We start from the raw sequence: 14,616 nt of genomic DNA on the forward strand, positions 1-14,616 counted from the left end.
GAGAGCAGCACAGACCAACTAACCTTCCAGTGATTGGGAGAAACAACCCTCCAAAATTATGACTGTTGGGTGTAACAGAGACATTTTTAGAAGCAAAGAGTGAATTTATAGCTCCCAGCTAGCTCAGAGCAGACTGGCAGGGCTGCAGAGCACGCCGCTTCCAGGGCTTTTCTACCTTGCACGCCAAACTCGCAAGCTGTCGGCTCTGAAGAGACTTTGGCACCGTTTGAGCATCGGAGAAGGGCTGTTCTCCAGGAGCCCCGGAGAAGGGCACAACTTTCCCCTGATCTTCCGAATCAGCACCAAGCTCTCTGGAGCTGAGCACAGCTGCTCGGCCGTGCCCCCAGTGATGATGATGAGGATGGAGGGGAAGGCTGAGCCCTTGTGGGCAGCCCCTCTGCGGGTCCCCCCTCTGCTTCCCGAAACGAGCTGCAGAAACGGATCCAGCCCACGCAGCAGGTTGCAAAGCCACAGCTTTCCCCTCCGAGGGGAGGGCAGGAGGCAGGCAGCAGAGCCAGGGCTGGATGCAAACCCTGCGTGGCCCAGGAGCCGCCCACAGCTCACCCTTGGAGCCAGCACGGGGTCCCCCAGCCCCGACTGCAGTCCACCCGTGCTGGCCCCGACACGGGGGTGCAGGAGCACGAGGCAGCCCCCCAAAATGTCAGTGTCCTGGCAGAGGGCCCAGCCTGGTGTCCCGAAGCCAGGCAGCAGCAGCCAAGGGTACCTAAGGGACGTTGCTGTTGTGTGCGTGCAGCCGAGCCCAGCTGGCACAGCCAGGCCCCGAGCTGGAGCCGTCTGCTCCTGTCCCTGGGCACCAGGCTACGGTTTTGGGCTGGCCGCCAGCCCGGGGCCATCTACCCGCTGGTTACGCTTCCTCCTCGGCTTGCACTTCCACCGGGCTGACAACAGCCGTGACCCAGAAATAGCAGGGGACGCTCAGCTACACCTCACCAGACCAAATCCTCCCAAGAGCCGGCGGAGCGGCGGCCAGGTGGCCTACAAGATAAGAGCAAACCCCTTCCCTTTGCACCCTCGTGGGGCAGCCTGGGTGGAAACAGAGGCACAGCCAGGTCCTGCTCTCCCCGTTGGGGCAGGGGGGGCGGTCAGCCTGCAGCGTGAATTCATCTGAAGCAGACGAATTCAGGAGGCAGAGCCCCCCCCGCAGCACTAACACTGCCCTACAAAACACGGGTGCACGGGATGCTCCTGAGCAGCTCTGGGTGCAAAGCCTTCTGACTCACGTGAGGGGGAAATACATTTTCATAGCGAACTCTGGGGAAAAAAAAAAAAAAGCAAAACAAAGCAAAACAAAGCAAAGCAAGCAGTGGTTCCTGCTCTGGGACAAGCACCCCCAGGGGGACGTGGTGCCGAGCCCTGGGCACGCGCCATGTGCGTGCGCAGAGGCGCAGCCGTCCCCACCGCTGTGCTTCCCCCTTTTGGGCTCCGAAAGCAGCCCCCCACAGCCCAGCCCCACTTTTTCCCCATTTTACACCAGACTGGGACCCCGCAGCGCCGCTTCCCTTCCAGGATTAACCCTCCGGCTGCTGCAGGGGCTGCAGGGCTGGGAAGCAGAGCGCTGGTGCCGGGACCCACCGCGCGGTGCCAGCGCCAGCCACGTGCTCGCCCTCCCTCCCGCCGCAGACAGCGGCCGCACGGCCTCGTTTCTGCGACCACGTGAGGCCAACGCTGGGCTGACAGACAGGAAACCGCTCACCGAGACCTGCAAGGAGGAGTTGTTGTTGCTGTCGGCCTTTTCCGTTCGCCGGGAGAAACTTGAAAGAGAAGAGGAGGTCAGAGCCGAACGCCAGGCTCGCCTCGTCGGCTGAGCACCGAGCGCTGGGCACGCACGTGGGGGTCTCCGGGCACTCGGGGGTCTCTGGGCACCCAGCCTGAACAAATGCCCTGCTTCATCAGAGAGCCCCCCCCTCTTGCTGGGGGCTCTCCTGTACTCCTGTACCCACACCGTGCAACCCCATGCAGTGAAACACCGGGGCCCATGAAGCCCGGTATAATTTCTGCCCCGCTTTCTGCCCCGCTGCAGGAGGGGACGTGGTGCCAGCCCCCCACTGGGTGAGGATGCTCAGCATGGGAGGGACAGCGAGGCCCCGGGGGAGGGGGCAGAAAGCACCTCTGACCCCGCTGCTGCTCATCTGCAGAGCTTTGTGCTGTTGTGCAAGGGGAACACAAAGCTGCTGAGGCGCTGCGGGATGCTCCCACTGCACGTACCCAGGGCTGGGGCTCCCTGCCTGCGCCCCCCCCCCCCCAGCTGCAGCCCCAGGCGAGGAGGGGGCACCCCGGGACCGAGTTGTGCAGGAGCAATTTATGCCCAGGGCTGCTTTTTTTTTTTTTTTTTTCCTTGCCTTTTCCTTCTCCTGTTCACAAAGGCCAATTGTGTCCGGGTGCCCCGGAACACCACGCTGCAGGGCCAGGCTCAGGCCGGGGGGGGCTCCCCAGATGCAGGCTCCCCAGCATCTCACCCCCTGCTCCAAGCCCCCATCCCCGCCCCCCCAGCCCCAAACAGTCCCAGCATCGCCACGGGGGGCCGGGGGAACAGCAGCCCCCCCTTGGGGGTCCCACAGCCCGCAAGGAAGGTCCGGGGGGGGGGTCAGCAGGGGGGGTAGGGGCGGAGAGCACCCAGCCCAAGCCGGGGTGCCCCCCTTTCCTTCCAGGCGAACTCGGGGAGTTTGCACCCCCGCCGGCAGCAGCGAGCCCCTTTGGGGTGCCCCAGAGCACGGCACCCCAAATGCGCCCCCCCCAAAAAAAATTCTCCCCCCCCCCCTCCCGCTCCTCCTGCCCCGGGCACCGGCGACTCACCCGCGGCGGCGGCGGCTCCGGCAGCTCCCCGCCTCCTGCTGCTGCCCTGCCTCCTCCTCCTCCTCCTCCTCCTCCTCCTCCTCCCCCTGCCCTCCTGCTGCCTCCTCCTCCCCCATCACCCCTCCTCCTCCTCCTCCTCCCCCTCCATCACCCTTCCTCCTCCCCCTCCTCTCACCCCACCACCCTCCTCTTCCCCCACCACCCTTCCTCCCCCTTCCCCATCACCCTTCCTCCCCCATCACCCTTCCTCTCCCTCCATCCCCCTCCCTCCCCCACCCCCCTTCCCCTCCCCCAGCTCTGTTCCGCTCCCTTCCCCCCCCTCCCTCCCCAATTCCCCCCCCTCCATCCCGGCCGCTGCAGCCCGGGACAAAGGGGACGATGCAGGGACACTGCGGGGACAAGGACGCGAGGCGCCCTGCCCTGGGCACTGCCCACCCCACAAGCTGGCTGCTTCCTAAAATCCAGCCCCTGGAGCTGAATACAGACGTTATGGGGCCCTACAAACCCCCCCTGCCCTACACCCGCACCACTGGGGCTTCTCCTCCTCCTCTCCTGGTGGGGAGAGGGAAGGGGGCGGCTGGAGGGGGGAGGCTGCAAGGTGTACGGAGCCGGACCCCTTCCCTAATCCCCTACCCCAGACCCTACAGTTCTCGGAGGTCCCATTCTCAGAGGGCCTGAGGATGATGGAAGGGTGAAGAAGGATCACATCTGTGGCCCTCCAGACCCCAAAGGGCACAGCCTCTGGGGGACATGTACTGCCTGCAGGCACCGGGCACGTCCTTGGCCCTGCTGCTCCCTGCAAAACTGCACGGGACCAGGAGCAGGAGAAGAAGCAGGATCAGGAGAAGCAGGAGCAGCACAACCAGGAGCAGGGCACCCAGGAGCAGGGCACCCAGGAGCAGGGCACCCAGGAGCTCCCCACGCTCAGCAGCCGGTGGAGCAGGGTCCCCACGGTGAGCACCCCGCCGCCAGCAGCTGTGCCACCCCCCGTCTCCCCTTCCCGACCACTTCCAGCCGCCGCCGCGGCCAAGCCTGCCCCGAAAACACTGGCTGCAGCCCGTGGGCGAGCCTGGCGCTCCCCCACTTCAGCAAGTGCCACAAATTGCAGTTTCTGAGAAACCTCCACCCCAGCGCCGAGGCAGGAAATCCAGCCTTGGTCTGCTTACGCTGCAGCTGTGCGCAGCTTTCTGCTAGATTACGCCGCGTTTTATGACTTAAAAAAAAAAAAAGCCTTAACCCCTATCAATGGGCATTAGTGCTTTAATCTCCCTAATCTCCAGGAAAATCCAGCGCTCGATGCCAGAGCGGGCTTGCCCAAGCAGCAGCGGGGGCTGCTTGCGGGACGCTCCAGCCTTGCGAGAGCTCAGCACGAGGCAGGAGCGGGACATGGAGCTGGGGAGCGGCGCTGCCCGGCTCCATCGGGAGCTTCCCAGGGGAAGCAGGGGAGCGAGAGCCCGGCTGCACCCCGCTTTGCAGCCGGGCCCCTCTGCTCCTGCCCACGCAGCGGCACGTCTGCAGCTCCACGCAGGTGGAAGCACCCAGCCCCAACCTACCGCCAGGGTCCTCCCCGCGGTCGCCGCAGCTCTGCAAAGACATTTGGGGCAGGAGGCGAGCTGCCGTGGCGCACAGGCTGCTCTCCAAGTCAACTCGTGCAAAATGTTTTGTTTCGACTCAGCGCTTTGCCTCCGCGCGCCTCCTCCTCCTCCCAAGGAGCGCCAAAGGTGGGGGGGAGCGAGCAGCAGCGAAGGTCAGCGCTGCGGCATCCTTGGGCTCAGAGAAATAAAACCACGGGGCTTTCGTAAGCCTGCCTTTCCTCCTGGCGGTTTGGGGGCTGTCGGCATGGGGGAGGCACCCACGCAGGGACAGCAGCAGCCTCCGGGATTTGTTTTCCCCGGGGCACCTCTCTGTTCCCAAAGCAGGAGCCCTGCTGCACTGCTTCTGCCTGTGCCCATTCCTGGCTCTGAGCTGGGAGCGAGCAGGGGGGAGGGAGGCAGCCTCATCCCTGCCTTAAAACGAGGAGGAGAAGCATTAAGCGACTTGCCCAAGGTCACACACAACTTACAGCCGCATCCAAACCCCCGGCTCAGAGCTCCTAACCACAAAGTCATTGTTCTCCTCTGAAATAAAATCAAATAGAAGCACAGGGTTAGGAGCAATTCTGGCGAGGCCCTGCTGGTGTTGTAAGCACCAGGGGATTTGAACTGGCTGCAACGAGTTCTGGGGGAGATCCCAGCCATTGTCCTTTATCTTGCACCAGAGAACTGCCCGGCAGCGGGGCCAGCCCTGGGCACAGCCGCCCGGCTCCACCGCTGCCTAGCGCTGGGGAAGACCCCAAACCTGCAGGCGAAGGCAGCTTTACCAGGACTCACCGGCCTGCGAGGGGGACCTGCACCAAATCCCTGCAGCACAGGGAGCAGGGACGGCTTTTCCTGGGTGCACGATGCAATATTGGCGATATTCACCACGCTGCGCTCCGCCGAGCCCCGCCACGAAGTGCAGCGTTTGGGCTTCGCAAACATTTTGTATTTCCTAATGGTGCAGCCCTGCTGACCACCCGCACGGCCCCGCTGACTCCGGTGGATGTGCCAGGCGCTCAGCCACCCTAGCAGTGTATTGATGCATTTACCTTCCCAGCTGTATTTATCATAACCCCGAATCGATAGCAGAAGGAAAAGCACAGCCAGAGACCCGGGGGGAGCACCAGCAGATGCTGTCGAAGCAGCGTGACCGTGGAAAAGGACACGGCCTCGTGGATCAGAGATCCCAAAATTGAACACCAAAAGAAATCGTCCCTGCCAGCAAGAGCAGAGCATTCCTCACTGCCAGCAGCACCTCAAGCACAGCAGCTCTCCCCAGCAGCCCTGCTGCAGGCCTGCCCCAGCCCCCAGGCAGGAAGCGCTGGGGCTGATAAGCCCTCGGTGCCCTCTGCACGTCCCGAGGGCCCCGTGGTGCAGAGCCCAGCACGGCCCCAGCGTCTCCTCCCTCCCACCAACACCCCCTCGTCCTTCCATGTCCCCCCCCCCCCTAGGGACACCGGGAGCAAGCGGCTCCTCTGGCCCCAGGAAGGCAGGAGGGAGGCAGGCAGGAATTATTTCGCACGCGTGCAGCTGGCACCGTGTCCTTGGCACGAGTCAGCGCCGCGCGGGGAGGCCGCACCTCAGCACCCTGCCCTCCCACAGCTCCTCGCCGTGCTCGAGCAACCCAGCGTTTTCCAGCAGGGAAGGGACTCTGCTGGAAGCTGCTCCAGGGTCACACATGTTTGGAAAAAAAAAAAAAGGCAGGGAAAAAAAAGTTCATCTCAACATCCTCCCGCTTGCAGGGGTAACGTTGCCACCGGTGTGACAGTTCGGACAGAGGCAGAGGGCACCTGGGATCTGCTCCCCCAATGTCGCAGATTTGGGCACAGATTGTGCTCGTTGGGGGCTGATCTGACTTTGTGCACTGATGGCTGTGTCTGAGAGGGACCTGGGACAGATGGCACAGCCCAGAGGGAAGGAAAGGCACCTCGCTCTTGTGGCCGGAGCGACGGGTGGGATGGAGACAGGAGTGTGAGAGGCGCGCTGCTCCCTGCCTGCAGCCCCCGGGGATGTCAGCCAGCCCCGCTCGGTCCCAGCTGTGCCGGGGCCAGTGGCCCTTGGGGTTGTGCTGGCCCCGAGGCCTCTCCCAAGCCCTGCGTGGGGCCGGGGTCAGCGGGATAATTGGGTGCAGCTGCGGGGTGCTGCAGAGCACGGCCGCGGCCGTTTGCCTCGGGGCGATCATGTCTCTGTGTGTAAGGAGCTGAGGGGTGCAGGAGAATGCAGTGGGCATCCCTCAAAGTCCTAAAGGGCGGCTGTCGGGGGCCCTACCAACTGCTCCTGGTGTCGGTTTGACTCATCTGGGATCCCAGCAGGGAAATCCCTTCTCTGCCCTTACCGGGAGCTGCCCCGATAACCAGCATCGGGCACGGCCACCTTCACTCGTGCTCGGCCACGGCAGGTCAGAGCCAAGCAGCGGGCACCAAACCCAAACAAAAAACCCAACCAAACCAAACCACCTCCTGGCACCCTGGGCAGGGGAGCTGGGAGCTTCCCGGGAGCCATACAGGCTCTTTGGGTTTTTAACAGCCCTGCTACAGGCGGTGATCGAGCCCTCAGCTCCCCTGCCCCAAGGATGCCTCTGCCCCAGCCTGTGCCAGCGCCTGGCTGGGCACCAGCCCCACCTCACTCCTGCTGCCGGCCCTATAAGGGCTGTTTTAGGATTTCTGGTGCTGGGAAAGGACCCCGAGCCCACCCTGCCCCCTGCTCACCTCCTGCAGCACTGCTCGGGGAAGGTCCCGGCGCCCAGCACAGGGCCGTTTACCAGCAGCTCTGTGTCCCCCCCGGTCACAAGGGGTTAACGCGCTGCAGCTGGGCCAGCAATGCTGCAGGACAAAGGGAGGCTTCATGTCCTGCCATCCGCCAGCGCAGACGAAGGGGCCCTAATCCGATTCCCAAAGAAAATGTGGCTTTTACAGCCCCGCGCAGCGGGCTGGGAACCCACGGCCAGTGGAACCCGCCGGGGGGGAGGCCAGAAAGCTGAACGTAAATCATTCTGCACCAGGAGGGAGAGCTGGATGAAGGCGACAGCCCCCGAGCAGTGCTAGGGGACAAGGGGGACATGTCCCCAGACCCCAGCATCATTTTTCTGCCATTTCCCCCAGGCTGAAGGCAGAGCTGCCCCCAAACTCCACCTGGGTGCCCCGCGCACACAGAGCCCCCTGCCAGCCCAGAGCCCCCCCCAGCCACAGCAGCTCCTCCACAGGGGGGTTTTCAGCAGATTTGGGGAGAGAGGCTGCGACCCTGGGGCCACCACCCGGCCTGTGAGCCAGGGACAGCACCCACAGCACCCACACGTGCTACGGGGGCAGCTGGAGCATCCCCACACCCACGGGACACACGGGATTTGTGCCCCTCGTGCTTCTGTTACCCCGAGACACCGCCTGCCGTATGTCTGCTCCCAGCAGGATGTGTCTGCTCCCCCAGCAGAACCTCTCTTCTAACGGCTCTGAGGCTGGGTACATCCCCCCTGGAGCTGCCCACGAGCCCCGTGACCCCACAGGTATTCTGCTCTCAGCACAGAAAGTCATACAGCGTAACCACAAAAGCAGCACAGGGGCCCCAGCTCCCCGAGCTCTTGGCTACGCAGCCTTCCACGTGCTCCACACGTTTGTTTTGTTTCTTTTTTTTTGTCCCTGACGTCCTGAAGGGCCCTGAAATGGGGCTGTGAGCGGGGCACACATCCTGGGTGCGTGATGGTGCTGTTCCCTACCACCTGCAGCCACGTCTGCACAGGGAAGCAGTCCGCAGGGGTTCACACGTACCCGCAGCGGAGGCAGCTCGTGCTTTCACAAGGCGGTGCCCAAGTCATCGCTGGGCTCAAAACCACAAACTCCATCAAGCGTTGCCTGCGCATGCAAATCTCTCATCGCCCCAGCCAGGCCCACGCACCCTGCGGGGGAATTCAGGCAAACAAATGCCCGGCCCTAGTGCCGGGGAGCACGGACCCTCTGGCAGCGGCACACGAGCTGGGGCTGCAGCGCCGCTCGCTCTCCGCCCCACGCAGCATCTGCACAGCCCAGCAGTGGGAACGCCAGAAAATAAAGCAGCTCGCTTACCACACGGGATAGTGGCCCCCAAAGGCACCTGGTGCTGCAGTGAGATGCTCCTGAGCTCCTCTGATCCGTGCGGTCACACAAGTCCACCCCCAAAAGCGGCGAGCGTGAGCCCAGCTCCCGGTGCACGGCACAGAGCAGGCTCCAAAGAGGAGCAGGGACCTGGGATGTGCACGAGGGCAGCCACCACGACGCTCCGTCAGTGCCCCCTGGCCCTAAACGCTGAAAGCCACAGACAGACAGCTCAGTGTGCCGCAGCACGGCACCAACAATGGCCCCGTTGGTGCCCAGCTGCTCCCCGGCCCCGAGCGGGGCAGGCAGCGCCTTCACGGAGCCGGAGAGCTCTCGGCCCTGAGCGTGTCCAGCCAGACCCACCCCGAATGCTTCTGGTCTGGTTGCACAAGGGGCGGATTTAGCCAGCGAGGACTGAAGCTGTCCAGAACAAGCCCTTCCCAGGCAGGAGCCCCCCGCTGCGCGTAAAGGTGCCGGGTGAGGACACGCGCCCTGGGGACAGCAGGGAAAGAAAGAACATTGCCTGCAGGCACGGGCCATGAAGCTTCAGCTGCACGGCTGGCTGGGCTGGCACCCCGCTCTGCCTGCACCCCGAGCTGCCTGCACCCCGAGCTGCCCGCAAGCAAACCCAGGACAAACCGCGCTCAGCACATCCCGAGGGTTCCCGTCGTGCTGCTTAAACACACGAGTTCCCGCTCTCCCACGATCGTTGTGCAAGCAGCCGTCCCGAGTGGCAGGAGAAGAATAAGGAGCTGTTGTTAAAATATTATCCTAAAAAAAAGAAGGAAGAAAAGCACCCCCTCCCCTCCCCAGCTGTGACAGTTCCCACTGATGCATGCTCCTGATGCACAAGCAAGGCGGCCGCGCGCCCCGTGGAGCAGGCAGCGCTCACCGGCCTGCGGCACGGCGCTGGGAGCTGGCAGCAGGATCAGGGCCTGTGCTGCCCACCCCAGCCCCAAAAACAGCCCAGGAGAGGCTGGATGGGGCCGTTCCAAAAGAGCCAGTTCCAGAGAAAAGCAAAGGGGGATGGGGAGGGCGACACAGGAAGGGCCCCCCTGTGGGGCCGGCGCCCTGGGGCAAGAGCCCAAGCATTTCCCCAGCTGGAAGGAATTAGCCCTGCCCCTCCCCCTGCCTTTTCTTTATTTTTTATTTTATTTTTGGGGGGTTTCCCCAGGCTCAGAGGGGCTCTGAGGTGCCTGCAGCCTGCCCAACCAGAGCACAGCCCTGGGCACAGCCCGAGGACCGGCAGTTCTGCTATGGGGAAATCTGTCCCGTCAGCGACTGCGTCCCCTCCACAGGCAGCGAATCGGGGTCCCATGGCCCCTCCAGCTTCCTTTAACCCCCCTTCCCTATCACCCAAGCCCTATCACCCCCTCTCCACCACCAACCTCCAGCGCAGAGGCCGCCAGCCCCCCTTACGCAGCCGTGCAGGCTCCCCAGGGTGCTGCAGGGCCGGGTTTTCCAGCAGCGGCAGCGCAGGAGCCGCGCCAACGCAGACGGCGGGGCCGACACGGGCATGCACGTGCCAGGCAGGCGAGGCTGGGAAAGGAGCCCCCATTGCTCAGAACCAGCCTCTGCAACCCCGTCTTCCTGCTCCCCGGGTGCTCTAGCCCCTCAGGAGGCCGGTGCTGCCTCCCCCTGAGCCATGGGCACAAGCCCGGTGCCCACCCCGGTGCGCAGAGCCACGTGCTCAGAAAATCCTCCCCGTCCCGCAGGCCCTGACAAAGCGTTTCCCTGTGCCGACGCCTGCATCATGCCCCTGGTATTTCTCCCTCGTTTCCTCCCCCGTGCTCAGCCACCGCTCTGCTCCCCCCTCCTGCCCTTTCCCTTCCTGCGTGCGCCCCTCGGGCTCCAACTCGCCTGCACTGAGCCGCGGAGACCCCAGCCCGGCTCTCGCCACGGGGATTTGCTCCCCAGGGTTCGGGGATTGCTCGGGCAGAGACTTACGCAGCCGGGGAGCAGGGGAAGGCCAACGCTTGCTGGAGCTGAGGATGCTGCAGCGCCCGTCCCTGCTGCCCCCCGCCTACCAAGCACGTGGGCCCGCTGCGTCCCGGCTCCCCGCCCCGCGTCTCCCAAACTTCGGAGGAGTTTGCGCCCAGTTCCCCTCACACGGGGCTGGCGAACCAAATCCCTCCTGGCTCGCTGCCTGCCTCGCAGCCAGACATGAAAAGCACTCGGGTTTCTCCCAGGGCAGCGCGGGTAAATCCTGCCAACATCAAAGGCAGCACAGAGGAGCTCTCCCCCCCCCGTGCAGCGAGGCCGGGGCTGCCTCCTCGCCAGGCACGGCTCCGTGGTTAAGGTGCCGGCTGCACCAGCACTCGAGACGTGGCTGTGATTTTTTTTTTTCTGTCTCTGTTTTAAACTCAGCCACACATTTCCTGGGTAACTTGGGGCAAATCAGAGCCCCACAGCAAATCAGAGCCCCACGGCAGCCGGGGAGTGGCTGCTGTGGGTCTACCCGCTGTCTGCCACCCGGGCAGTGGCTGCTACCGAGGAAAACGGGATTAAAAAAACCTCCTGGGTCGGTCCTGGGTGCTCACTGCCCTGACTTTATGGGAAACCTGGAGTCCAGGGAGCAGAAACTCAAGCACCCAGGAGCGAGTCAACACATTTTGGCTGTGTGACCCTGCCCAGAAAGAGGCTCTGCAGCTCTGCGCCTCCATCTGCAGAGCACAGCCAGCCGCGTCTCACCCCTTTGCGCAGCAATTTGACCAAGTGCAGCGGGGCAGGGCGAGGAGGGGGCTGTCTGCCCTCCTGCAAACGGGCAGCAGGATCCAGCTCCCCAGGCGATGCTCTGGGAGCGAAGCCGTGCACGCAGCTTCCACTCAGCACCAACCTTCGTGGCTTCGGGAGGTGCGGAACACCAGGAAATAGCTTCCAGCTCCGCAGGGATTTACAAGAGCCGGAGCAGCACATGGTTTCTTGGCCCACGTCGGAGCGCTGCTCATCCCTCCATCCCACACAGCAGTTGTTCCTGCCAGATCGCCGCTCGCCCGGGCTGCTAGGTTAATTTTATGGCTGGAGCACTGAAAGAGCCTTCGCTTAAAGGGGGAGGTGGGAGGGCTGTGCCATTTAACACTTGGCTGTGTTTGTGCTATGATTAATATCATCCAGCGCACAGATACCAGATGTTCTCGGGGCAGGCTGGAGCGTATCCTAAATTACACCAGGGTGGAATTTTTGGGCAACTTGCAGGGAGTGCTGCGGGCAGGAGCTAAAGGGAGAGCAGAGATTTGCACAGATGCGCACAGGGCTCTGAGAAAAAGACCCTGTGGGGTCACTGCCCGGGTCAGCATCCCAGGCTGGCTGTGATGCCACTGGCTGTGCTTTTTTATCATCAATGAGTTGGTATTTTGTTGGCAATTACTCCAAATCCCACTCTGAAGTTCCCAAATCCCACAGCTTGGGCTGTGACCACATGTGAGCTCCACAGCTCGGAGGCATCCAGCAGCTCCCCAGAGGTCTGGCTGGAGGAGGGCATCACTTGCCTGGGGCCAGCCTGCTCCCAGCACCTAAGGGGCACTGGGAAGGGGTACGGGGGACCCCAAACACCCTGTGCTGCCTCAGGGATCCTGCAGCGAGTGTACGGCACCCCCACAGCCCCCCGAAGCACCCCGCTCCAGCGGCAGCTCCCCCACGGCTGGCTGCTGCCAGGAGCACCTCGGGGTCACCGACGTGGGCGTCCTGCTAATGAGTTCCAGAGGGGCTGGTCTTTGGAAAAAAGCAGGAGCCAAATCCTGCTGCGTTGGAAATGGCCATCGCAGCTCTTTACAGGTCACACAGTGTCCTGGGATAGAGCTGAGCTCTGTCAGGGCTTCTCCTGGCCGGAGAGATGGGGCATCTGCCCACGCACCGGAGCAGAGGACAGTGCCACTTCCACCTTTAGGGCTCCCCATACATCACACCAAACCCACAGAGGTACCCAGGCCCTGGCCCACACATCGGCAGAGCTGGGCACTACTGATTATACGACTGGTGACACTTGCCACCAGGGATAGGACCACAGGAGACAAACAAACAGCACCCAGGGCAGACGGCACCAGCAGGAGCCGTGCCTCCCTGACACACAGCAGCCCCGCCTGCTTCTCCCCCTCCTGGAAACCTCAAACCTGGGCACCCCGAGCAGCCCGTACCCGGCTTTGTAGCACTCAGCTGCAAAAAACAGCAAGGAAACAATTCCTCCTCCCCGAAGCACCGTCACTCACCGCCGCCGTGCCGAGTCGGGCGAGCTGCAGCAGGGCCGGGCAGCGCCGCGCTGACCGCAGGCACGAGGAGTCCAAGTCCCACGGCGCTGCCCTTCCGTCCCTGCTGAAACGGCGAGGTCTGCCTGACACCTAAAGCCTGCCCTGGCGGAGTTTGTTTGAGCAGGAAGGAAGAGAAAGCTCTCGGCAGGCCCCCGGAAAGTCCCGGTTACAAAGGAGCCCCGAGTGATGCGCTCGCTCCCGGCTGGGCTCTCCCCCGGCTTTTCTGCCAACAGAATCGTGCCGTGCGTACAAAACCGTCTCTGAATCGTAAATTTACACCCAGAAACCAAAAGTAAAAGACCCCCGTTATTCACTTCTTTGAGCAAAGGTTAAATCCAGCTAAATACATCAGCTCTGGAGGAAAGGAGGAGGGCTTGGCAGCCAGGGGAAGGAACGGGAACGTGGGAATTCCTCCTACGATTTGGCAACGTGCTCTTCCTTCTGCGTGCGAGCCCTCTGGGGGCTGCTCAGCCTCTTCTAAGAAAGCCCCCCATTCACGGGCCCCGTAAATCCCACGGGACGTCCCGCACCCGAGAAGGAGTTTGGAAGAGGTTCAGGATGGAGCCGAGCCCTGCCCTGCCCCTCTCCTGCTGCCTGCGGGAGCTGCCACGGCGGCGGTGCTGAGCCCTACCGGGAGGGCTGCCTGCCACGGGGGCTCCATCCTTCACATCAGGCACCCCACCACCACGACCAGCCCCGAGGGAAGGGCTGATGGTGGTGTTTAACCCCTGTGGGGCTCACAGCCCCCCCAGCGTGGCATCCAGCCCCCTCCTCGCCCTTCACCCAGCTCCCCACCATGGAGCACGCCGTGGGGTTTGGGGCATTTGTTCCTCCAGCTGGGGCAGGGCTGTGCTGGGGGATGCGGAGGGGTTAGGACTGACAGCCAAAGAGGTGCTTGGTCACCTAATCCCAATTTTGCTGGCTCTAACAGCCCCCAAGCCATCTCAGAGCCAAGTGGGAACTGAGTGCCTGGGGCTCACCATCACGCCGGCACTACGCACACACAGGACAGGAGCAGTGCTCAGCACCAGGAGCACAGCACCACACACACGTGGCAGAAGGCAGAAAAGCCTGAGGATGCTGTCTCTGGGCAAGCTGAGGCACCCCAGTGAGCAGCTGCCGCTGAAGAAGCCCTCCCACAGGATAAATTCGGAGCAGCTCTCCTGGACACAAACCTCTCAGACACCAAGGGTCCCTCCCTGGCCTCCTCCCCCTTTCCTACAAGGACCAGAGCTTGCAGCAGGCTGCAGGACCGGGGCTGGGGATGCTCCACGCAGCAGTCCCCAGAGGCTCGGCACCGTGCTCCCCACCAGCTCGCACAGCCCCATCCCACAAACCCAGCCCCAAGCTGCAGCGAGCCCCATTGCCCCCCCAGCCAGCACAACCAGACGGGCCCCATGACAGCCCCAAACCCTCTCAGAGCTGCCTCTGTCCCCAGGAAGCGGCGCCGCAAGCTGCAGATGAAGGCAGATAAGAGCAGCGCCTTGCTCTGTGGCTCTGCAGGGCGCCGTGCTCGCTTCTTGCCCCAGTGCTGCTGACTTCAGCGCTTCCTGGGCCCCAAACCCCGCTGTGCTCCATGTCCCCGCAGCACCGATAAGACTCGAGGCACCAGCCCCTGCTCAGACACAAGGCAGAATTGGACCATTTTGGTGCTGAAGGCAAAGCATCGCAGAGGCATCCAAGAACAGACCCCGGATCCGGAGCTTGGGGACATCCAAGCACAGGCTGAGGTGCAAACCTATCATTTAGGGTATTTTTTTAAGCAAACTCTGAACAAAGCAGGATCTCAGGGCTGCATGAAAACCTGCTGAAACTCACCCCCTGCACCCTGAGTTCCCCCCCATTTTGGATCAAGGCCCCCGTAGGGAGCAGCTTTGGCTCCCCGATAGCTGCAGCTGGGCGCGATGCGCAGACCTC

General features: G+C 63.2%; 1 protein-coding gene across 12 annotated transcripts in view; it reads right to left on the reverse strand.

Annotated features, from left to right (window-relative positions):
* SEPTIN9 (septin 9) overlaps window positions 1-14,616 on the reverse strand; it is a 118,848-nt gene that overhangs the window by 18,492 nt on the left and 85,740 nt on the right. The window contains exon 1 of one of the 12 annotated variants that reach the window (XM_068654982.1): window positions 12,661-12,931. The exons of 9 other annotated variants lie outside the window; for them this stretch is intronic. Coding sequence is in view for 1 of the 3 variants with exons in the window: in XM_068654980.1 (XP_068511081.1) it covers window positions 4,368-4,410 (43 nt within the window). In the remaining 2 variants the exon portion in view is untranslated. Of the gene's footprint in view, window positions 1-2,814; window positions 2,961-4,367; window positions 4,487-12,660; window positions 12,932-14,616 lie in introns of those variants that run through there. 2 more of the 12 variants (XM_068654980.1, XM_068654981.1) reach the window with 2 other exon arrangements.

This window comes from Anas acuta, chromosome 18 (genome assembly GCF_963932015.1).
Source record: "Anas acuta chromosome 18, bAnaAcu1.1, whole genome shotgun sequence".
NCBI lineage: Eukaryota > Metazoa > Chordata > Aves > Anseriformes > Anatidae > Anas > Anas acuta.